The sequence below is a fragment of the Elephas maximus genome, chromosome 6 (genome assembly GCF_024166365.1).
Source record: "Elephas maximus indicus isolate mEleMax1 chromosome 6, mEleMax1 primary haplotype, whole genome shotgun sequence".
NCBI lineage: Eukaryota > Metazoa > Chordata > Mammalia > Proboscidea > Elephantidae > Elephas > Elephas maximus.
Window position 1 is genome coordinate 108099311 of NC_064824.1, and position 26323 is coordinate 108125633.

The 26323-nt window shown below is 36.6% G+C and overlaps 1 protein-coding gene across 43 annotated transcripts in view; it reads left to right on the top strand.

Moving 5' to 3' along the window:
- MAP2 (microtubule associated protein 2) overlaps positions 1-26323 on the top strand; it is a 288976-nt gene that overhangs the window by 209660 nt on the left and 52993 nt on the right. For 36 of the 43 annotated variants that reach the window (XM_049888022.1, XM_049888038.1, XM_049888039.1 and 33 more), the window contains 3 exons: positions 7506-7790; positions 24783-24896; positions 25995-26072. In XM_049888022.1, coding sequence (XP_049743979.1) covers positions 7529-7790; positions 24783-24896; positions 25995-26072 — 454 coding nt within the window. In that variant the 5' untranslated portion in view covers positions 7506-7528. The remainder of the gene's footprint in view (positions 1-7505; positions 7791-24782; positions 24897-25994; positions 26073-26323) is intronic. The other 7 variants (XM_049888037.1, XM_049888065.1, XM_049888064.1 and 4 more) reach the window with 1 other exon arrangement.

A 26323-nucleotide genomic window follows, 5' to 3' on the forward strand; every position in this document is an offset into this window, starting at 1 on the left:
AGTTATTTCTTTGATAGCTTTACTAGTTCAGATTATGTATCACGCATTCTCCCACACCCCACCTCCATCTACCACTCTGTCGCCCTCTCCTCAGTGATTTAATGGGGAAAAAAATTGATAACTCAATTTGGGATCTTTCAAGCAAATGTACTTCTGTCATAAACCATGAATGAATGCCAAGAGTGCCTAAAATAAATATTCTAAAGATAGTTTGATGATGTTGATAGACTGACCAAGGACTAGTCATTGTTTTCACAATATGAAGTAGATTTTTACCACAGACAAGGGGGTAATTTTAAACATCCTTCTGAAGTTTTTTTTAATCCACTCAAGTCAGTTACACACAACAGAGAATTGCCTTATTCACAGGAAGCTGGAGTAAAAGCAGCCAGTCCTGTGGTTAGACTCTATTGCCTCATCATAAATGTCCTGGCCTGAGAAAATGAAAGGTTCAGCTTCTATTTGTGAGAATGATTGTATGATCCATCAAGACCATTGCCTCAACCCTTTACTTCAGTTATTCCTCGGGTATTTCATGTGGATATTCTTATCTAGAGTTCTGTGCAGCAAGCTTGCCTAAAAGCAGTTTTTTTTTCCAACTTTAGTTATATCAGAATCACCTGTTGAGATTGTTAAACTAGCCATTCTCAAGCCCCACATCCAGAAATTCTAATTCTTTAGATGTATGTTGGAGGCAGGGGAGCAGTGGTAGGTCAGGGGTAGCATTCTCATCTTCTTTGTAGGAGACCCAAGTTTGATTCCTGGCCAAGCACCTCAAGTGCAGCCACCACCCATCTGTCTGAGAGGCTTGCATGTTGCTATGATGCTGAATAGGTTTTATCAGAGCTTGCAGAGTAAGGCAGACCAGGAAGAAAGGCCTGGCCATCTATATCCAAAAAAAAAAAAAAATCAGCAAATGAAAACCTATGGATCACAATGGTTCGATCCCATTGTGTATGGGAGTAGCTATGAGTCGAGAGCCAAGCTCAACAGCAGCTAACAACAACATATTGAAGGTTGATTGACTGAAAACACTTTAAGATACATTGGAATAGATGACCACTGAGAGCTGTTCTATTGCAAGATCCGAAAAGTTTTTCTGAGATGGAATGAAATAGTCTCATGGACTCCATTATGTCTGCTAGGCCTTATTACAGGTCTAGTAGTTTATTCTACTTGGTGTCATATTTCCTACACTCTAAATGGAGTTAGAACTTGAGTCCCAGCTATTCTACTGTGTCAGCCCTGAAAATTATATTCAAAACCATTCTGCTCTTATGCATAGCAAGCATCAGCAGACCATCCAAAGCTGACAAAACCTTTCTCCCCATGTTTCTCTCTGGACGAAGGATTGATGATTAATTCATTCAGCAGGTATTTGGGACCCAACTTATGACTAAATGGCCCTATGGCAGGGTTGTATATTACTATCATGTTTTGGTTGTGTGCATCTAGCTTTTTCTTAACCCTTTGCTTACTTCAAAGAAAACATATGAATAGCTCCAACTAAGTAATTGATCATTAGAAAGTGGTTTCCTATTTAGTGAAATGCATTTCCACTTGGCATCCTTAGACCCTGGATTTACCCTGAGAAAAGAAATTCATCAGTACCTCAGAAAGACTTCACAGCTGTCAGGGACATTTTCTTCTGGATGTTTCTCTTTAGTTCTATTTTTTCCCTTAAAATATTGGAGGAAATGTGACAGCTGTACCTTATTTTCTTTTGTCTGCCAGCCCTCAGGGTATATGTGCTCAGGAACTGCTTCTTGGTTTAATTCTGAATTGAGAAAGCAAATATATCTACTCAACTTGTTGTAAAGGAAAGAAATTATCAGAGTATATCAAAATATTGTTTTTTTTTCACTTATAATATGCAAGCAATTGAATGATAGATGGAGTTCCAGATGAAAATGCTTCTCTTTTTAACCCAGCTGTTAAATGCATTAAGTTTTAATGTGCACACATGGTTCTATAGCTCTTAGAGGGAACCAACAAAAGTGTGCTATTTGGCTCCCTCTGCTACAGTAAGTAATTTTTAAGTTATTCTTTGCTTATTAGCAGCATTTGTTTGAATGGTAATTAAAAGAGTATTCAGAAAATGACAATGGTGGAAATTTTTTTAATGTTTGTAAATTTATTGATTCCAAGAAATCAGATGTTTCTGCTGGAATTTGTTAACCTAGAATGTATCTGAAAGGTCTAATATATTAAAGTTTTATAAAAAGTTTTGTGTGAAAAAGATTGATATCTACTTTGTATATCAGTATTTTATTCACTTTATCTCCATTAGCAGTAATATCAGCACTATCGTGTCCTAAATAATATACAATATTCTCTAAGGAACCATGTCCTAAAATACAATGTCGGAAGGCAGTGTATACGCAGTTATTATTTACTTATGATGTATATCCTAATTTCAGAAAAGATTTGAGAAGTTTTACAATTCAATTCTATATAAAATAAGGGACAGAACACAGGATCAAAGACTTAGAAGGAAGTAAATGATGCAATTAAACATTAAAGTTCCTGTGGTTAAAAAAAAATGTGAGAAAAGATAGATTATCTGATAGTCTAAGAAATCAAGCAAAAAATCCATGTTATTTTTTCTTATTTCTATTTTTTTTATAGTCCAACATAATTTACTGTGAAGATCCTTAATCAAGGGAAAACCATATCACAAAAGACATTGTTTTTAACTGTGTTATAGATTTGAATGTAGAATTTGGGGCTTTCTGGGGAGCTTTTTTTTTTTGATTCACTAAAGAAATCTGAATTCATTTCAGTATCTGGACAGTTTTGAACCATAGAGAATTATGGTATTTGGTCTAGCAAATTTTAGAAGCAGATGCATTTAAATACAAGAGAATCTCAATATAGTGGATAACTAGTTATTAATGTTGTAAACAACCCTGTAGAGATCGGGTAAGCAATAGCAGTGCTGACTGACAGACCCACTTCATCAGCTACAAAATGAAGCTCCAAGAACCTAAATTAATTAGCATATTAGATTTTTAATTTTTCTATTAAGTAATTTAAAGTTGAAGTACACTCTCTCTGAACTGTGATTTGAGTTTTGCCATGGTAGCCATGTTTAATGTTGAGTTGGATATTTCCTTTCTTCTGTTATTTCTTCTGTTTATTTTTTTTTTCCCTGTTTTTTTCTTCCTTTGGCTCTTTTACTTGCTTCCTCTCTCTCTCTCTTTTCTTTTTCTTGATATTTTTTAACTAAAATTAGCTAAGAGATTTGACAAGGTATAAGTCTCTTGGCTTATGGCACTAAAACCCTCTAATCAAAATAGGAGGAAGTACTTATTTTATTCTGCAATATTAAATATGTATGCATTAGTTCTACCTAAAAACAAATGTGAAGAATTTTGCGTATGTTAAATAGAGCAGGAACTAATCCATATAGCATTTTAACTATATAGCTGGGATTCCTATTGTAATATTGAGTGTAGGAAGATATAAAATTTCCATTTCTCACTTCAAACTGTGAGGATCAGTTCAATTCAATTCAATCTGTCAATTCTGTTCCTCTCTGTCCCCTTCTGTTCTGACATCAGCTGCATATGCAGCACTTCTTCCTCTTACCCTAACCACCTGGAGTGAGATCAGATCTCACAAGTTAAAGGACACAATCTTCCAGACTGCCAAGTCTGCCAACGTCTTCAAACACTGACCACAAGCTAGAGGGTACCCACTGTACCCTCACATCTGACTTCTTGGGCTCCTTACTCCCTCGGGTTAGCTAATATCCTAGAATGACTCACAGAAGTCATGGAAAGCACTATATTTGTGATCAGAGTTTTATTACAGCAAAAAGGATACCAATGAAGAGACACATAGGGTGAAGTCTGGGAGGATTCCCATTGTGAAGCTTCATGTCCCAAAATGGGATACACTGCTCTCGCACATGCACTGATGTCTTTCACCAACCAGGAAGCCCATGGACCTTCTGTGTCAAAAGCATTTATTGGGGCCTCATTAATTAGGCATGATTGGCTAAATCATACCCCCCTCTTCCCTGAGGTCAGCTGATACCATGTGGTGGTCTTTCTAGCCTGGCCAGCCCCCACCTCAGTCACCTCATTAGCCTAATCCCTCAAGTGTGGTCCGGAAGCCTCATCAAAGACACTTCAGTCCCTAGGAAAATTTCAAGGTTTTAGAGGTTATCTCTCAGGAACCAAAGACAAAGACCAAAACCTCTGGGTAAAGTAATATAAACCCCACAAATATGTTGTAAATCTTTAAATCAATTTCTTTTTTTTTTAATTGTGCTTTAGGAGGAAGTTTACAGAGCAAATTAGTTTCTCATTAAATACTTAATACACAAATTGTTTTGTGGCATTGGTTGCCAACCCCTCGACCTGTCAACACTCTCCGCTTCTCAACGTCAGGTTCCCCATTTCCATTCGTCCAGTTTTCCTGTCCCTTCGTGCCTTGTCATGTTTGTTTTTGGGCTGATGTGCCCATTTAGTTTCAAATACATGGTTGAACTACATGTGTTACTGTTTCTTTTATAGGTCTGTCTAATCTTTGGCTAACGGGTGAACTTCAGAAGTGACTTCAGTACTGAGTTAAAAAGGTGTCCAGGATAAATGAATGTCTTAGAATTTCATAAATTTCTTTTTAACTTTCTCAAGAATTTCTTTGCTTATATTATGAAACTAGGTGGCATAAGGAGATAGGGAAGGAAAAGATGAGATTCAGGTATCTTCTCAGGTTCCTTTATCAAACCGGGAGATGGTATGGCAGATGCCCAACTGGTTGGCAATCAGGCTAAGTTTTAAACCTCTGTAATCTTTTGCAATTTGGAGAGAGGAGAGCCTCTCCCATTACACAGTAGGAATGGAATGTTAGCATTCCTGGCACCTCACAAGATTGCTTATAGATTTGGAGAAGATTTGCTTTTGTTTCAGCTTTCTTATCTTCTTTACCAGATTCACAGTTTTCAGAGAAATTAGCAAGAAGAATTTAAAGGCAAGTGTGAACACTTTTAGCTATATTCAAATATATTTGAAAAATCAAGATAATCCTCAAACTTTCGATTAGAAATTTAAGTAAAATTTCCCATATGGGTGACATTTTAATAATATCATGCTGTCATTATAAGTGAGTGTGGCCAAGTAGTGTCTCCTTTGATTAAGCAGCTTTTCCCTAGAGCAAAGGCAATCTTTTCAAGTCATATTTTTTGTCAAAGTAGTTTTGTCACAACAATGCCAATTCTAGCTTGAAATGGCCTAAGATGATTGTCACTTAACAGATGGTTAGACAATGTATATTTCAAAAACCTGACAAATTAGAAAGTCGTATCTGATTAATCTGCAGACATTTTAAAGAGTATTATCAATCTTATCAGGAAGTCAGATGGCACTTATTAGATCATAAATGTCCTTTATTTATGCTTCTGGTATTGATTGAAATCAGTGTGGCCAGCCAGCCTTTTCTTCTTCCAAAATTAGTTTTTATTAAGAAGAAAGATTCTAAAACTCTTAGGCATTAAACATTAAGAAATTCACTTTTTAAATGTATGATCTCTTAAAATCAAATTATCGTAACTTTTTAAGTGGATGATTAACCTCCCCATGTAGATGGCTTCTTAAATTTAAAACCCAGTGCCGTCGAGTCGATTCCGACTCATAGCGACCCTATAGGACAGAGCAGAACTGCCCCATAGAGTTTCCAAGGAACGCCTGGCGGATTTGAACTGCCGACCTTTTTGGTTAACAGCCATAGCACTTAACCACTACGCCACCAGGGTTTTCTCTTAAATTTAAGATGAGGATATTTTAGTCAATAAGAAATCTGTTCCCAAGAGCCCCGGGGATCAAGAAAAGCTGCCAATTTCAGCTGAGAGCTGTGGGCGCTCGTATGGTTTTATTTACTTTGAATAGTGGCTCAACTCCCAGAGTTAAATACAGGCTAAGGTATAAACCTAAGTGTTTCCTACTTCCTCTCAAAGATTTTAATAAACATGGCGTCAGAAAAACAGTTCAGTGGCCATTTGGTTTTGTGTGCTTTACACACCACTGAACAGGCTTCAGCAGAGCTTCCAGACATGAATTGGAATGGACTTCATGGCAACTGATTCCAGACTAAGACTATCTGCTCAATTTTCCTGGAAATCTAAAATTGTTCTAAAAAAAAAGCCTATTAATTTTTAAAAAGCTACATTGATATGACATGTGTTTCTTTATGTGCAACTTTTCAATTTATAGTATTCAGTCTGCACACAAAATAGATTGGACCAATAAGAATATGGAAAGTTTAATTAAGCACATGTGGTAAAGGAAAAAGTATCACAAAAAAAAAAACATTGCCATTGAGTTGATTCTGACTTATAGTGACCCTACAGGACAGAGTATAACTGCCCCATAAGGTTTCTAAGGAGCAGGTGGTGGATTCAAACTGCTGACCTTTTGGTTAGCTGCCAAGCCCTTAACCACTATGCCACCAGGGCTCCAAGGCTTGTAGAAATAGGATGCCGAGGCAAGAGTCTGCCCAACTGTATGTCAGAGCCTCTCTATCAGTAAAGCCCTACATTGCTGGGAACAGCTTTCTAAAACTGAGTGGTAAATCACCTCTCACTGGTTATATATCTAAACTTAACATCATCAGCATGTAAAAAAAGGGCGTACAATATCTGCCGTTCACATAGCATGTACAGAACACCTACCCCACAACTAACTCACCCTTTGCTATAGTTTACAGTTACTTGATATATGCCAATGATTTAACCTTCCCAGATTTTGTTTGGCTTGTCTGTGAAATAATAGCAGAAGGTGGAGTTAATACCCGATACTGTATCCCTGTCCTTTCTGTCCATCGATTTGTGGTCATGGAAAATGTCATTCTCTCATAATTTATGGAGTTCAGAAAATAGGCTGAAAAATCAAGTCAAAGCTATTTTCTTTTAATTCACAGTCTACAGAAAAGCATATCCACCTCTGGTCTGAATTGAACACCTTAGAATTTTGAAAGGGCTAATATGTTGGCCGTTGTATTTTCTAGATTTCTCTGAAAGCTGTGTTTTTAATAGAGTACTTACAGTGAGTTTTGATAATCCAGCATCTTCCTTCACCATTTCCTTCACCATACATCCCACTGTTTTGACCTCCCACTTTTCTCATGCTACGTTTTCCCCATGCTGAAGGATTCCTTCATTCTACTGTGTAGTCAACATTCAAGACCATATGTCAGTGAAAGGTAATTAAGTGTGTCCTCAAATGACAAACACTGGTGTCAAAAATAGATTAAATTGAAAAAGAAGCACATATACACTGATAGTGATTTTATTTTAAAAGAATAAATATGTTCCAAAAAGTCTGTAAAAACCAAGGTGTTAACAGTGCCTACCTCTTGATAGTATAAGAGGGTTACTAAATATGTTCCTTTGACTATTTAGTCCACTGAGTTTGCTATAAATCTGTCCTATCTTGGTACCGCTAACATCAGGTCAGATTTTCCTAAAATGATGGCTATTATTTTTCCTCTTCCAATCACAGGAGAGGTCACAGGGCATTAAAGAATGGCGGATGATCGGAAAGATGAAGCAAAGGCGCCTCACTGGACCTCAGCTCAACTAACAGAGGCGTCTGCACACCCACATCCACCTGAGATTAAAGATCAAGATGGGGCAGGGGAAGAACTTGTCCGAAGCGCTAATGGATTCCCATACAGAGAGGATGAAGAGGGTGCCTTTGGAGAGCACGGGCCAGAGGGCACCTATTCAGATACCAAAGAGAATGGGATTAATGGAGAGCTGAGCTCAGCCGACAGAGAAACAGCAGGTAACTAAGGCTTCCTCTGTCATCAGTGCTCGCTTTGTGCTTTGAAGTCGGTTTAGTCTGAAAGTAAATTAATAGGCAGCACTGATCCTCTGTCACTAGTCCTGGGACCCAAGTCCCAGCAGTCAGGGGAAGTAGACACCAAATGGAGAGAAAAATCATGAGGACTAGCTTGACATTTCCCAAATTTACTTGTATTCTCGATCCCATCAGCTATTTAATTTTTACTGCTTTAATTTTAATAGGCAAACAAAAGTTTTTGTATATGTTTGTTTTACTAGAAACTGTCAGCATTTTAACTCATTTAAGGAAAATTTTAGAATTGTTTTCTTTGTGATTCTCTTGAATGAAATTGGACCTAAATCCATTTGATTGATTAGAAGCATATTTACTAGTTAGAGTAGTAAGGAATGTAGAGTCCACCCACCCTGCCTAAGAAAGAAAGAAAGGGAGGGAGAGAAGGAAGAAAGGAGAGGAGGAAGAAGAGAAGAGAAGAGAAAAGAAAAAAGAAGAGAGAGAGAAAAAAAAAGATATACACACACATACCCAGGAGCCATGTCATGCTTCCTCAATAGCTTTATAAAAAACAATACACAGTACTTAAAGGGGAATATAATTTACTTTTGTACACTTTCTTTCAAAGCATAATTTCTATCAATAGCTTCCTTTACTGTTATTGTTGCTAATGTTGTCATTAATGATATAGCATTAATGGCATAAAGAATCACTAGGCTGCATGCTAATATTCTTCACCATTATTTTCCCCTTTCTGCAGTTTGGAATTCAGTGCAGTTGAACCCAGTTACTTGCATACACACGCTTTCCCTAAAAGTTTAAGTATAATTAGAAAGAAAGTCCATTTCCCCTTCAAAATCATCTCATACTCCGGGACTGGCTTTCTGTATTCCATCTGTTAGTCAGCAACACTTGGTCGACTGCACGCTCTATTCAAAAAATGTATTTATTTTGATAGGGAAATAGGAGAGACGTTTCTGTTGACTAGGGAGAAATTACATTAAGTACGTACTATATTTTTTAATCCATTCATTTGTCGAACTTGTTGAACACTTTCTTCATACCAGGTAACATGTTAGGTTCTATACCAGGGTGTGTGCAAAAAATGATACCTTAACTGCTAGTAGCAGAAGTTAGACCTTGTGTACAATTAATTTAAACAGTAAGTGCACTGTGCTAAGTGCCAAATGAAGGATCTAGAATGGCCGAGTTGAGGAGGGATTATTTCTGGTTAGGATCACAGTTCCCAAATACTGCATGGAAGCGCTTTGGGGTACAAAATCACAGGGATGCCGTGGGATATTTTAAATATGCACAGAACACAATGATATTCAACATCTGTCAAAACTGCATGGACTATTAGTTCAAGATAGTTCACAGCTTCAACATTAGATCATGCTGCATTCCTTTTGATGATGTCATATCTTTGCCAAGTTGAGTTTTCAGCAGTTGCTGTGATAAAAAGCAAATACTGTGTATAAATCCATGTGAAACAAGAAATGATGGTGGTGATATTCAGTCCTGATTCCAGGATATGAGAAGTTGTGCAGTGCTCAATAATGAAATTATTATTTTTACCTTTCATGAAGATTAAATGAAACAGTAAATTGTACAAAGTGATTAGCTCAAGAAATGAGAGCTTTTAATTATTATTGTGATTATTATTGGTGGTGGTGGTATCAGTATGGACAACAGGCCACTCTTGATCAAGGAAGATTTTCCTACAGCTGAGTATAACACAACTTGAAAAGGGTGAGACTTGCTGTCCGGAGCACTAAGTAGGAGGATTTTGAAGGGCATGAGGTGACCAGGACGTGTTAAAGTACAGTGGTTGTGGAAAAGGAAAGAGATGTCCCTTAAATACTCAATAAATGTATGTTGAGTGAATGAATGAATATGAAAAGAAGGAAGTAGTAAGTCCTTTGAAATTAGTGGTAAACACTATTGCAAAGTCTTACTTGGTCAAGTGGACTGTCAGTGGCTTTTATAGAGGCTTGTAGAATATCACGAAAAAAATCAATATAGTATACTTGCTCAAGCCATAGCTAACCAACATCCTTCACTATTTAATTTTTTCAATGGTCTTAATTATTTAAAAATATCAGAAAAATCTACTTGCCAGGTCAGTGTGTCCCTGCCAGCTTCTTTTTGAAGAGCCGTTAGCATGAAGCCTTTCCCAATGGAATCAGGTTCCCCGCCATACGTTGTGCCCAGTCCTTTACTGGTTAGAGTCAAAGATCCTTCCTCTGCTTTCCTTCTTTGTTATAGTCCTCTCTTCATTTTTAGAAGTAAATCTTTTCACCAAGGTTATTGTTATTATTTTTTTTAATTCATCTCCATTAACAAGATCAAAGGGTAAATGAATTTCTATCATCACATCTTCCTTCTCCCTTCTTTCCTTCATCAGTGTGGGCTTAATGTCAACCACAAGTCTTGCCTCATTCTCCCTGATCTAGCCTTTTCAATGTTCACCTTCATCTCTGGGCCATAATAGCTTTTTAAATTGCAAGTCCCTAAGCTGCTTGTCCTTGATCTTAATATACTGAGGCCTAGGGAGAACCCTCTGAAAGGCAATAATCCAGCAACATTTTAAATTGTATTTCTTCACACTTTATTCTTCTGTGTTTTACCTCTTTCCTTATAATTTAAGGGTAGTCCATAGAAAGGTAGATAGAATTGTTTTCTCACCTATAGCATAATTTTTGATGCTTTAAGATGGTTTCTTACATTTACTTGCTAAAGCGCCCTTTTTAGAAGCCATGCCACATAAACATGAAAAATGAGAAACCATTGAGAATCTAGCCACTTAGAAAAGTTATTATTATAATAAGACTAAAGCAGTCATTTTTAAATTATTTTCCAAAGCATGCATAATTAGAATAATGGCTGTAGTAATCCCTCTTCTCTCTTTTCTTATTTTTATTGGCAAAAGAAAGAGGAATTATTTTGGACCCTACAGAGTTCCAGATCTGAGTGACGATTAAGATACTCATCTTTGTTTCTTAGCTGGGGATGGGGCCCAAACTCATCAGAATTCATACCAAAATCATATCATGTTGCTTGTAAAAGGGCAGAAGGGCTAATTTGTGAAATTTATAAAATCATAAGTGAAAAATCATTTTAAAAAATGGAAAATAAAACAGATAATCTTTAAAATTACATTTTAAGGATACCTAAAAGGTATTCATTTCTGTAAGTACCATCCAGGTGATTTGGCAATGCAGCAGGTTTTTACTTAGTACAGCATCCCTTAATCTATTACATCCGATCCTATCCTCACTGTGTCACTTCGTGGAATCATTTTGAATTTACTGCAAAAACAGGGATCTACAAAGTAGAAGTTCCGTATCCCTGACCTTGCTCTGAAAATTCTCCTCATTTTGCTATCACTCATGTTTCATCTATAGAGAGGAAAAGATTTTCTAATTCTTATTCACCCCTCAGGGTTTGTTTAAAGAACAGTTATGGAAATATATGTAAAAATACATCTTGAGAAAAAATGCGATTTTTATACCATCACACACTTCTGCAATGCCCTTCAGTTTAGAAAGCACCATCACACCTTTATCTCATTTCATCTTCTCAGGACTTCTGGGGGGATATCTGTCATTATTATCTTCACTTTACAAGGTTGAAGCCTAAGGCACAGAATGACCAAGTTTCTTGCCCAGGGTTGAACAGCATCTGAGTGAGGGAGCTGAACTGTGAACACAGTGCTTATGAATGCAGTGAAACTCTTCTTGCTAAGAGGCGGTGTGTGATTTTTCCTGAAGTTTCTAATGTACTTGGCTTTATAAGCTTACTGAAGTGCTGGTGGAGTGCTAGCGGTACAGTGGTTAAGAGCTCAGTTGCTAACCAAAAGGTCACCAGTTTGGATCCACCAGCTGCTCCTTGGAAACCCTCTGGGGCATTTCTACTCTGTCCTATAGTGTCACTATGAGTCAGAATCAACTCGACGGCAGCAGGTTTGGAGTTTTTGGTTTACAAACCTGCTACTGGTTATGGAAGTATTCAAGACTCTTCTTGATGAGACTACGTTTCTGTGGCTACCAGGATTAATTTTGCAACTGTCAGGATTTATTCTTCATCAGAAGACACTGACAGAATCAGCTAGCTCTGTCATAGTTATAGATAATCTCATAGAAAACTGAAAAAAAGGGACCATAAAATGATCTTTCACAGTCCTTCCCTTCTCAGGCTTAAGCACCCATACGAGATACGATGACTGCTACCAGACTCCAAGTCTCCCGGCTCATAAACCAGTGCTTTTTGCACTAGCCACCCTGCCAGCTTCAGAACAGCAAAACCAGAAGTCGTAGCCAGAGAGGACAATTCTACCTCTATTGCAAAACTGCCACACTGATGTTCCTTTAAGCGTGACAGAATATCAGAACCTTATTCCTAGTTTTCAGGATAAGTGAGAAAGAAAGGAGGATCCTGAGGTGTTTATAGATGCCAAAGCATTAAATCACGTTTTGGCGATTTCAACTATCCTAAGGTGCCATGCTTGGAACGCTAGTAAGAAACACTAATCATAGGGTAAAGTGCCTACGTGACTGTCAGAAGCCAGTGTTAGATGTCTCTTTGAGTAAATTCAAAGATTAAATGGTTTTTTTTTTTTTTTTTCATTTTGCTCCCAGTGTTTCCCAAGAGCCGTTTTGTTTCCCAGCATTTCCAGACACACTGTCCAGGTCTGATTTTAGTTAGTTGCTGTCAAGTAAGCTCCAACTCACAGTGACCCCATGTACAAACGGAACAGAGCATTGCCCAGTCCTGCACCATCTTCACAATTGTTGGTATGCTTGAGTCCTTTGTTTTGGCCACTGTATATTTTGAGTGCCTTCCATTTGAGCACTGTATTGAACACTCCTCTGTTGTGATTCATAAAGTTCTCATTGGTTAATTTTTGGAAGTAGGTACCAGACCTTTCTTCCTAGTCTGTCTTAGTCAGGAAACTCTGCTGCAACCTGTCCGCATTGATGACCCTGCTGGTATGTGAAATTCCGGTGGCATAGCTTCCAGCATCATGGCCACTCACAAGCAACCACACTTCGACAAACTGACGGACAGACGGTGCTATCCACATCTAAAAAAAACCCAGTATCCAGATCTACTCCCTGCAAAAGCAGTTAGACTATTTCAGAGGTTACCAATGGGGCAATGTCTTCTAAAGCCTTTTCCTGCATTTTAACCATCTACATAACTCAAGCAGTCAGGTGACTTATATATAAGCTAATTATTGCTACAATTATAAATTGACGCCTGACGACATACTCAGGAAGATGAATATGCCGTTAAGCCTATGTTCTCCTTTAACGATCTTCTAAAATTCTAACCTGCCTTTTCTTACCTCTCCCATTCTCCCCAGCCTCTATTCCTAAATTTAAGATTTACCAGTAAGATTCAGCATCCTGTTTAAAATATAGAGTATTAAATTTACACAGAACGAAATAGTGCACAGCCGTTTCTCCTGTAAAATGACTAAAGCCATGCACACCACCCCCCACGGCAAATAAACAAGCTCGCCTAACAATACAGAAGGTTGCAGATTTTCCTTTCTTTTGTTGCCATGCCAACCACTCATTGCTCCGGCTGCAATTTCCCTGAGCTCCGCAGAGAGAGAAGAGCGACTGGAGCAGAGTTATTTAGCATTCAAGGGTGGTTCTACAGAAAGCCGCACGGCCTCACTTCGAAGCTGCTGGGCCAGCCGGCGCGGATGGATGAGGACAGAAAATGGGAATCTTTTCAGTATTTTCATTTGAAAGGTTAGGCATCTGGGCCTAGAAAGAGAGTGAGAAAAAGACAAGGATTGATAGAGGAGACAGTTACCTGAGGTTTGTATTTGTCATGTTTGTTTTGGTCTCTGTGTCTCTGTATCTGACAAAGCAGACTGGGTATTAGCTTCTTTCATGATATGTGTCTTGACTTGTTGTTGAATAGAAGGGTCTGAATCTGATTTAGTGCTAGTTTACATGGACATTATAGGAAAGAATTGCATGTCTTACTCTTGGTAAGAGGAGTCCCGGTGGCACAGTGGTTAAGCACTCAGCTGCTAACCAAAAGGTCAGCAGTTTGAACCCAGCAGCCATTCCGCAGGACAAAGATGTGGCAGTCTGCTTCCGTAAAGGTTACAGCCTTGAAAACCTTATGGGAAGTTCTGTTCTGTCCTATAAGGTCATTAGAGCTTTTGATGTTTTACAAATTGGAGGAAAAGACAGGCACTGGATAAAATTTTTTGTATAAATATGCGGTTTTATATTAGTTCTTCCCATGAAATCCATCTCGTATCAATCTTTGCTCTTCAGTTAAAGTCTTAAAGTAGGAAAGGAGATTGTCTGAAGCCAGTAATTCCAAATCAAAAGATGAGGAAACCTAGTTTCTCTAGACTTGTTTTAATTAAACCCAGTGTCTCAACAAATTAGAACATGATTTTCTTCCTTGGAATTTTAATTGCCTACATTGTGAAGAGTGGGGCTCCATCTAACACAATATAATATGGTATTTTTAAAGTAAGAACAATTTGCATACACATTTACTGTCATTTTTGCTCTTCCAGAAAATTCCTCCTGTGCACTTGTGGAAATCAATCTCATTTCTTTGTTGCCTTGCATTGTGCTAATGTCAGATAAGTGCTGAAAGTATTCCTTCAAGCTCTTTGATGCACTGACGCTTTGAAAAAGCATGTTGTTGAATTCGGGTTTTCATCAATGCGACAGATTTGAGCTAAGAACAATTCAGAATTATTGATAAAAATAATTCTGTCTGGACAGTTTTTAAATGTAAACATGATTCACATTCATTGCTTGTTTTTTTTTTTTTTTTTGCTTGACTGTTCTCCTGAGCCTGTATTTTCCAAGACTTTAGCTCTTTAATTTGCTGTCATGTTTTTTCATCATATTTTTCTTTTAACATATTCTAATTTTTCAAGATTTTAAAATATCCAATTAGAGAAGAATTCTAAATGGTTCCTAAAATCTTTCTTATGAAGCAGGTGAAAATCATCAATCATGGAGCCAAGTCTTCTTGGATTCATTTATGGGCTGTCTAAACCTTTGTTTTGGTCAGGATTATACACGGCCTTTATCTGTCCTTTGTTGTATTTCCAATAACTCTCTCCTCATGAAAAAGAAAGAGAAAGAAGAGAAAAACTTTAATAGTAATCTTGAACAAATTGATTACTCAAAAGCCTTGAGAATATATTCATCATCAAGGAATAATATGTTTTTTCAAAAGATGTGATGTATGTATAAGTTGATTTTATTGCTGATACGTGTCTCAGAGAGCAAATATTTCCCACTGTATGCCAAATGGCGCCTTGAGTTTTAGCTTTGGGCTTGATTTTTATTGCTGATAGGAGATCAGACAGGGGAGTACCTAGCAGTCATCGCTTCTCCCATGTTGTTTCCCAAGCTACTGAGATGAACCGTCTCTTTCCGCTTCACTGTGCCAAGCCTTTTTCCCTTCCTTCCATTTCCTCACACTTCACTGCTCCTTAACACATTACAGACAGCACGTGTTTTGCCTGTCAGGGGAGTCTGGAAATTCATATCAGATGAATTCAGGAGCAGATGAAGAGAACAACTGGTGCTGCATTGCAGAGCTGATTGTCTAACATGATCTGACTTGGCATCGTGAGTCCTGAGGGGAAAAGGACACTGAACCGCTTGCTGCCCGCTCGCTGGCTGGCTGGGCTCACAGAATGAGTCAGCACTCAGGGAAAACACTGCAAAAACCAGCCAAGCTGATGAGCAAAGAAAGAGGAAAGCATATGTCCTAGGCTCTCCTGCAACTTTTAAGAAATATGCTAGTTTTATGTGGTTATTAGAACACAGAAATGAGAGTAAGATGCCTGCCTTCCTATAGGGTCGCTGTGCATCGGAATCGACTGGATGGCAATGGGTTTAATGAATTTCCTTAAATATCCCCTTCCTCTTTTAGGATATAAAACTAACATGTACATTTACAACTGATTTCAGGAATCAAAACTTAAAATGGTAGAGAAAATGGATAAGAGAGGAATCAAGATTTAGAAAAAAGTCATGTTTAATAAAAATGATCCCACATTCAGCAGCCTGAAAGTTAGACTCAATTTTTTCAGCCCACGTTTTCTATTTGTGGTGGTGCTGAGAATGAGTACCTCTGATGGCCAGTCTCCTAAATGAATTAAGATCTTCTCTTTTGCAAAACAAATATGTTTTGCCCAACCAATTTGCCATGGTTTCATTCATGTGCAGGACTGGGCAAGAAGTGATGCAAAAACATTTTGGAAGAGCAGAAACCCAAGAGGAGAGGTCCTCAGAAGTCTTAGTCAAAGGTGGAAAACTGATGTTAATTTTATTCTCGAGGCTGAACCTCTTCCTCTTCTGAATGCCCCCAAGTGCCGTGTTTATATCTTGCCAACAGCATTGATGATATTGAATATTTTACTGTGGTTGCTTGTTACTTGTTTTTATCCGCATTACTAGTTTATAAATGCTGTGCTTAATTCATCTTCATTTCCTTGTGGCATGTGATGCAGTATTAACTTCCTATAGCAGGTCCTCCTGAATATTTTTAATTATCATAAAAAGAGAGACAGTCAGTATCCATGTTCCATCTTGAAAATGGAAACCACATACACATAATGGTGCTGCAAAAATTACACCACAGTGTGAGCAATATGTTTGCAGGAAAGATTACATAGAAGGGAACCCTGGAAATACTGTAGTGAAAGGGTTGTCGTGGAAGGATATAGGAGACTTGACAAAGCCTGAAAGTAAGCTTGAGGGTTTGGAGTAAATATATACATATCTTTGACGTAAAACAGCAGTAAGACATCTAAGTAGAAATATTTTCTGGAAGGTGAAATTTATAAAAATGGAAAGAACCTGAAAAGTCAGGGTAAATGACCTTTCTAAGAGTCACCTGTAACAGCTAAGAAACACATGGATACTGAACAACTTTTCATGTTCTTTCCTGCATAATTGAGCACAATGTAATAGTTGGCCTCAATTAAAAATGTCACTGAAATATCCTGCAATCAGAACTTTAAAAGGCATATCCTTTTTGATCCTCTGGCTATAAGGTGTGACTTCACTCAGAGGTCCTGCCAAAAAGTCTTCAATATCATCAATTTTACTTGTTTGAGATATTTTCTGTGAAGGTGTTCGCCTTATCTTGTGTTGTGGCCAAGTAGCTTTTATTTAACAAAAATTATTAAAATAACTTTTCTCCTCATTTTTCTTTTTTTCCCTCTTCCATTTTTCAGTTTCCAGAATCCCGTAATTTAATTAATTCCATTTTACCTTCCCCATAGGGTTATTGAAACATGGTACTCTGGCTTAAATCATTTCCTTATAAACTGAAGATTCTAAGGAATTACCATGTGCATTTATTAGCAACTTAAAGTCTCCTAAATCCTTTCAGGTATTGATATAAAAAAATCTTGGTAGACAGTATTTTATATAGCAACAATATGTCAAAAAAAAAAATAAGCATTATAGAAGATGGACAACCACTTATTTAAAACATCCATAATTCATGAGAGACTTGCTAAGAATAAACGTTGATGTTATATGTTGGTATTTGCACATTTGTTCTTAGAAATGTGTTCAAACGGGGGTTAAGCAATCTTTAGTTATACAGACATCTTGTTCTCTCTGTGTGCTGACTGAATGTATGTTATGATATATCATGAATGAGGTGATTTGCCCATCATATGGATTCTACATTCCATATGCTTCTAGATCACAAGGCCTCTGAAGATTTACTTAAATTATGCTGGGGGTGAAATAGAAGGAGCAAACATAGGTTAGCTAAGCTGATGATTTTTACCATTTCATTATAACAAAACATAGTTCTGCATAGAAGAAAGATCTAAGTTTACAACGATAACTAGTTCAGGCCATTCCTGGTATACAGAGAGCTTATATTTTGAAAGTTTACTCCAATGACAGTTTTTGGAATCTAGAATATTTTTCCATTTTCTTCATCATTTCCACTGACTCATGGATTCCTAGGTTTTTGTAGATGTAGGAGTATTAATTTGTCTATATGAAACCCAAGTCTCGCTCCTGGTGCTCATGCCCCTTAAGGAACCCAAGTACAAATGAGACTTTAAAACAAGAAGAGATCCTTATGCTGATAAGTACAGGCATATGTGCACACACACACTGTTTTTATATTTTCTTTATCCCACAGTTACTCTTTATAAGAGTGAAATTGTTCAAGCTCTCTTTATTTTGTTGAGATGTTATCTTCCCATTAATGTATTAATAATTTCACAGTCTACATTTATTTGACAATGTGATATGTTTCAAGACTTAATATAGGATATAATCCAAGTTCTCACAAGTCTACAAGAAGCAGTACAATTGTAATGGTTTTGAGAAGATGCAAAACTGAGTCTTCTAAAACTTCTAAGGCATTATCGGTTCCCTCAATGCCTTGATGATTGTATTCATCTTATTGGCATTAAGGTGATTTGAAAATTTCAGAGGAGTGGATTTCCCAAGAAATTTCTCTTTCTCAATTTAAGACGGATAAAATATTACAACCTGACTTAATTAACAAATGTTTAATATATAGGCTGCCAACAACATAAATTTGTACAGATTCCTACTTTAGAAAACCCCAACATCATCACCACCAAAAATCTTTATCCTAGAACATGTGTATAAAGCTGAACTATATTCACTTACTATATTTCTTCTGCTTGATGTGTTATTTTCCCCTTTCCTAATCTTATTGGCATTAAGGTGATCTGAAAATTTCAGAGGAGTGGATTTCTCTTTCTCAATCTAAGATGGATAAAATATTACAACCTGACTTAATTAGCAAATGTTTAATATATAGGCTGCCAACAACATGTTTGTACAGATTCGTACTTTAGAAAACCCCAACATCATCACCACCAAAAACCTTTAACCTAGAACATGTGTATAAAGCTGAACTATATTCACTTACTATATTTCTTCTGCTTGATGTGTTATTTTCCCCTTTCCTACCTGAGCCCTTAAAATTAGAAGCAAAACATTCCAGAAGGTACCATTTCTAATCTGCGCTTTTCTAACTTCTTTTGACTCCATAGTATGGTATACTTAACCTGTGCTATCCTTCCACTGATACTCTTCTTAATTTATGGTACCTCCCACCTTGACTAAGCTTAAATGCTTGGATGATTCTGTTCAAGCTTTAAAGGCTTCATTTGAGTTGGTTAGGGTGCTAATCTAAACAAATTGTGAATTTTAGCATGTAGAGTTGAGGTAGAAAAAAAGAGAGAAGGAAAATTCTTCCAGAATCTACATAGAACTTTAAGTTTAGTCCAATCAGTTTGCAAATGCATTTTAGAAGAGGACCATTTGAGTGACTGTCGGGGGATCGGTCCAAATCCATGGCCCCTACAAGAAACAAAAACAAAAAGCGTGTTATTCAATGAGATTTCCTCCCTTCAAACACACTTTAAATGTGGGAACACCATGTCTTACATACCTTTGTATTTCTCATAATGACTAAATATAGCTCTATTGTCTATACTGGCTACAAAGTAAATTCTCTTAAATTTTAGTACCCATCAGAACAGAGCTTTGTGGAATCATGATTCCTTCCCTTAAGTACATTTCTCCCCATAAACTAACTTTACCTCAAATTCATTCCCCCCATAAACTAAATTCAGTGAGTTTTTCTTTTAATCAATGAATCATTGGGAGGAAACACGGATAGGCAAAGCTCTGCAGCTGCAGTGCTGGCCAGGGTGGCCCTTGGAGATCAACTGGAGTCTGACAACGACGAATATGCCAACGCCGACCTCTTCTATGAGTGCCGAGGTGCCAGGGAAACAAACAAAAGCAATCTGCTCTTTTAATTTCCTTCATCATCATTTGATTATAGGAAATAGTTTCAGAGGAACCATTTACTCTCCAAATTAAGCAAGGAGTAGAAGCAAGGAACTTTTCTTATTTCTCTGTTTTGGGAAATTTATCTAGGGTATTTGTTTCACAGAGCACTTGGAACTGCACAGTGCCTTCCTTGTTGACTAGTTTCCATCAGCAGCAGCAATTAACATTAGTTTCCTAGGCAACCATTTCGTACCCTACTGAGAAAAACCTTTTCTTGACAGGAGCATTCTGTCTAAAACGGTTTTGTTTTCCTTCTTCATGAGTGTATGGTAGGCTTACTTGTCATTTCTTTTAACGCACCGTTATTCTGCCTGTTATTCTTAAAAGCAGAAACATTTTATATTCCATATGGTCGAATTTACAGTCAATGTCTCTTACATCTCTCTGAAGAAAAACATGAAAGAAAACAAAAATATGTTCTCAGTCATATGCCAATTCACTTGGATTTCTTGCTCACAGTCTGGTTGGTGAACCTTTGTATGTTCAAGTAATTACAGCTGGTCCTGATGAAAACTTGAACGGTATGCATTCAAAATCAAACTTTTGTGTATACCAACAATGTCATATATTGCTAGAAGTAATTTATGTAATTTTCCAGGACCACTGAGAAAGTTTCAATGCCATTGCTTTTGTAATGTCAGCTAAGCAATATTGATAGATTAATGGAACAAAGTGACTAAGCTAAAAATATGAGGCCATCTTAAAAATGTGGGCATGGCCATAAGAGACTACTATGGCCGTGGGAACACACAGTATCATGGAAGAAATCAGAGGGTTACAGTAGTTATAAATGCTGAGTAATACAACAATGGAGTAACATTTACTTAATGTACATTTTATTATTTTAGTTTAAATAATAAATGGCAAGAGCCTCATATATTGTCTTTTAGACAGTGAGCCAACATTCAGTCAAGGAGGTATTCATTGGGAAAAATGACATCATCATGTCAATGTATGACAAAAACTTTCAGGTTCTACCTAGATTTCATCAATCAAATGATAATCATAGATTTAGATTATAACAAAACAAGAGTACTTAAAAAATAGGTAGATGCCATTTTGTTGACTCCAACTCATGGCAACCTGGGTACAACAGAATGAAACGTTGCCAGTCCGTTGTCATCCTCATGATTGGTAGCATGTTCCAGCCCATCGCTGCAGCTCTCGTGCCAACCCATCTCACTGAGGGTCTCCCTCGCCCTCACTGGCCCTCTACTTCACCAAACATCATGTCCTCCTCCAGTGATTGATTCCTCCTGATGACATGTCCAAAGCAAGTGAGTTGGTAATTGTTCTGTTGTAGATCACCAAGCCTTTCTTCGTATTCTGTCTTTGTCTGGAAATTCTGCTGAAACTTGTCCACCATGGGTGACCCTACTGATATTTGAAATACCAGTGGCATAATTTCCAGCATCACAGCAACACACTAGCCATCACAGTAGGACAAACTGACAAATGGGTGATGGAAAACAGTAGTATACGATTTAACTAAGCACTTGTTATTATTAGTTCATTTAATTGTCAGAACATACCAAAAGATGGATGTCACTTTTATTCCCATATTGCAGATGGAGAATCTGAGGCTTAGAGAGATTAAGCCACTTAACCCAGAACATGCAGCTAGTAAGAAATGGAGGCAGAATGTGATCCCAGGTTTTCTGACACCAGAACCTGCTCTTATATAAAATAGTCGTACAATACTGATGCAAATCAAAGTCATATTCACAAAGGACAATAAGTTTCTATTATTTTGTCAGTTTTCCCATCTGGAATATGGGTTATTGTGTGAATTAAATAAAATAATATCGACAGTAAATACAAGCACCTAGTATAACAACTTGTTTAATAACTTTGTATAACTGTATGTTTATTCATTACTTCTGTAAGTAGCTTAGCATAACTTTTGGATATTACTAAGTAGCTTTTTGTGGGTGACCGCATGTCTCAGTTAGTTTCTCTGTACGTTATGTGTATTTTTCCACTAGTATATTTCCCCAGTAACAAGAAAAAAACATTATTTCTTTCCAGAATTTAAATTATCTGCTGAGGACTACTTTGATACTCTTCATACGCTAGAATAAATTTTCAAGACAAACTTCACTTTTTACCTTCTGATGTTTGCCTATATAGTGATCTATTATCATCTATTGCTCTGTTCCCTGGGTTGTAGATTTAAAATCCTTTATTCCAAATCACTATAATTCAATAATATTTGTAGAGGTTATGAGATGAATTTGTCTTAATGAACTTACTTTTAATGTTTTCCTTTCAACTAACCTGCAGGCAGATCCATTTATTAGATTAGTTCCAAATTGTCATTCATTTTGCTTAGTCATGACATGGCTTTACAGCTGTGCGAAAAATGAGATTTTTTTTTATAAATTGTAGAAGCTGTCTCATTACCATATTGACACTACTCATAAAATAATAACAAGTCAAGGTCCAAATTCTGAGTATAAGGTTCTCACTATAGTACAGATAGTATTGTTAGCTAGTAGCATTGAAATCTTGATATTAATAAGATGAAAAATACATATCACACACATACCATAACTAAGATAAATTTTAACGTGAACTAAAACTAAAACACTTTTAGAAAATTTTAAAAGTTCAAAAGAAAGGTGATTGAGCCCTTAAAAGCAGCTGTGAAGATCACCGTTATGTTTTAATTATATGTAATGAATAATAATTTATAATAATTTATGTGTATTCTAGATTCATCTTTAATAGTCTGAAGAGTTCAAGTTCTATTCATAACTTTACACACAATGTTTGGAAGAAAAAGCAAAAAGAAAAAAATGTATGTAGTAGAAAATAGGGAAGGGCGTAAAAGAGGTCAAGTTAGCAGTGAATAATTAGAATGTATTCTAATCTCTCAACTCAAAAGGCATTTTCCACATTGCTTATTCATGTTCTCGGTAGTAGATAGGGGTTACCATGCCTTTTGAGTCACTGTCTAAGAGACAGCTCTGAATAAAGACTTGGTGGCAGGAGTCTTCAGCAGAGGAGAACCCAGGACCTACACAGCCAGGAAAATGGGTAAGACTCCAGAGAAGAAATAACAAAGACAGTATGTAATTGAGTCCCCACACCAACCTATCAGAAAGGTACTAAATTCCATTTTACAGGTTAGGCCTTAAAGCACAACAAGTTTAAATAAATTTCTTAAGTTCAAATAACTAGAATGTAGCAATGCCATAGTTTATATCCACATTTCTCTGAATTAAAGCTCATGTGACTTCCTCTGATATACACCATAAAATGTAATAATCCCCTTGATAGATAGAAAGATATGGTAAATAAATAGAAGGATGGATAGATGGGTGGGTGGATGACTGGATGGATGGAGGCATTTAATAAATATTTGTAAAATGAATGAATATATATATATATAATCACACACATAATAGCCCTTAAATTTTTATAGGTCCGATTTTGTGACTGTAGTCCCTGTCTTCTGTATTTGTTTGGCATATTTACTCTTCATTCTCCCTGAGCTTTACCCAGACCCCAAGTGATTTTGCTCCTGTCTTGGGAGCCAGGCTGTAAGAGTGAAGTTCACCCAAGAGATCTGCTGATTAGGCCTCCATTGGAAGAAGGCCATGTCTCCCTCCTCTCTCCATACTGGTGACAACTCTTGCTTAGAAGATTTCAAATTGACTGGACTCATTGATAGCCCCAGAATAATCTTATCTTCATATTTTCTGAAATTCGCTGTGAATTTTTCATTAGAAAATGTGTTATTTCCTACTTGAAAAGTATTAACAATATTGTTCTCCCAGAAACTTTAGATTAATACGTCATGAACTAGGCTCCCACACAACCTGTCTGATTATTCTAAAATAGTGTTTCTTAAAATCTGTTAAATTCAAGAAAAAAACTACCAATCCTCCCAGGATTAGGTTATTTTCTTGTAACTCTAGCTTAAATGTGTACAGATATAAAAGTTAGCTTCTTCATAAGCTCTTATTCAACTATGAAACTCAAGCACATGTATGGATTAATTTTCTCTAAAACAACAAAATCAACAGAATTCAAATATTCTATCTAAGGTAAATGATAGTTTTGCTGACACTGAATCATTGCTCACAACTGGAATGTGGTACTGGCTGATAGAGTGCATTTCATGTGGGTGGACATGTCTCTACTGACTGGAGACAGTTCTGTACTTGTCTCTATTTAAACTATTTTGAAATTCTCGTTTGTACAGCGCACCACAGTGTCATTTGACTTACACCTTGTGTGAACACATCCTTTGGGTATTAAGTTTACCCCTGTTCATTTCTCGCTAATCCTCAACGTTTAAAATAATTCTCCATATCAAAATTATTCTAAATACAATCTCAAACAAAAAGACTGAAATATTGTAACATTGCTCAGTTATAACTTGTTCAGATATACAGATACTTGTATTAATTTTATTGCATTGTCTTCCTAATTAGTAAATATGATATGACTTTAAATATTTCTAAAACATCTACTGTCTAGAAAGAGATCCTCTTATATACCGTTTCTCTTAATTTCATTCAAATTTTATCTTCCCAGGGTTTTCATAACCTCTTTTGTTCACACTGATCCTGGAATGCCTGTCATCACAAATACACATTTTCCGACTTCTTTTTCAGGCTTCAAATCACAGTATTCCTGCAAATCAGCATAAAGAACTATTTGAATGACACTTTTCTAGAATATGTTAAGAAAATTAAAAAATATATTTTAAGTTAAATCTAAAATGAATCATCTCTCCTCTCTTTGAATTTGTTTTACTAGGTGCAAAATTCTTTAGGCATAAACAGCTTTTAAAAAATAAAGTACCATACAAAATTATTATTATTATTCTTTAGTTATCAGTTCATTGTGCTTAGCTCCCAAATACCAATTTCTGCCTTAGTTTTCTTTTTTTTCTAACAGTATGTGTACACACGTATACACGTGTGTGTGTATTTTATCTGCAATTTTTAAAAAATTCTATTGTTCTATTGTACTTTTTTGGGAGAAAACATTAAACTGAAATCCAATTGACTATATTGTTTGATCAATTTTTTTTTTCTGCCTGCTTCAGACTTTTCATAATTATATTTTCTTCTGTTACTGTTTATTACAGAGGAGGTATCTGCAAGGATAGTTCAAGTAGTCACTGCTGAAGCTGTAGCCGTCCTGAAAGGCGAACAAGAAAAAGAAGCTCAACATAAAGACCAACCTGCAGCTCTGCCTTTAGGTAAATGAGAAAGAGCCTCAGATTAGGATCTGTGTCTGCAGTGCCCTGACCACAGGACAAAGTCTTCATGTTCAAAGATAGACCATGCCGTGTGCTTCATCCTTACGTATGACATTCATCAAACACCTGTCTTGGAATACACTGGGATCTATTTGAACCTTTAACAACATGCTAATTGTGTTATTTTGTTAATCTCTAGGATGATAAATTGGTAGTTAGACTTGCTTCTAAGTTGCCCTTAATTTTTTATTTCCCAGACCACTATAGAGAGTTATTATAAAAATAAAGCCACTGCATTTTGATTTCATGACCCTCACCCATAAGGAAAATATTCTAATACTTTAACTAGAGATGGTCATTTTCCTTTGTGGTTTTGGTGAATATCAATAAAATAGTTTTGGATCTCCCTGAACTGGCCATACAATACCTATAGCCCAAGCTTTGTTAGAATCATCAATGACTTTGTTATTCCATACGAGGTACCAATCTTCCCTTGGTTCATTGGCTCATATAAGGCACCTCGATGGCACTGCCCTCTTCCTGGGTCACAAGTCAAATGCCCTCTGGAGACAGACAGGTAATGTAACCCACGTTTGCCAAGGAAAACACTTTTGTTCATAGGACACTGCTACTCAATAGATAATAATAACTGTGAACAATCAAGGTAACATTTGCTTTCAGATCAAGAAGTTGAACAATAGAGTTCTAATGTTTTTTTCAGTCAAATCCAAACTAAATTACTTGCCCATGTGTGTTTGCATATGATAAATAAGAGCAGATATGAAATATTTTATTAATTGAACAAGAAGACCAAATGAATGTGATTAATGATCAAATTTAGCAGAATTCTCTCATCCATTTTTGTGGAGAAGTCAGAATAATACTTTGACAAATATTAAATGCTATTCTTTCTTTTTAGGTTTTCAAAAACATGTGAATCAGGTAATGGGGCTAAAAATAAGTCAAGGACAGCATACTATTGAATGTTTCCCTGAATAGCATAGAGAGGCCTTTTTACAGATGGCAGAACTGCTTACACATCTAATGGCCTAATAGGATTAATTGTTGTGTCTCATTTTTCCATTGTTTGATCTTTAGCAGCTGAAGAGACAGCTAATCTGCCTCCTTCTCCACCTCCATCACCCGCCTCAGAACAGACTGTCACAGTAGAGGAAGGTAAGGCCTATTGGACTTTTCAAGGTTTGTCTTCTGATAAAAGGTAAATAAAGTGCATAGCTTAAGGACTGGACTTTGATCAGGATGGGACTCAGCTTTGGAGCTGTCTGTTTCAAATGGTCAAGAAGAATGAAAACCTTAATAAAGGTATAATCATTTATCCATATAAAATCAGAAGTAGAGAAATACGGTAAATAAAAAGGAAAAATTGATAAAGGAAAAGATAACTTTGTATTTAAGATGATAGGATA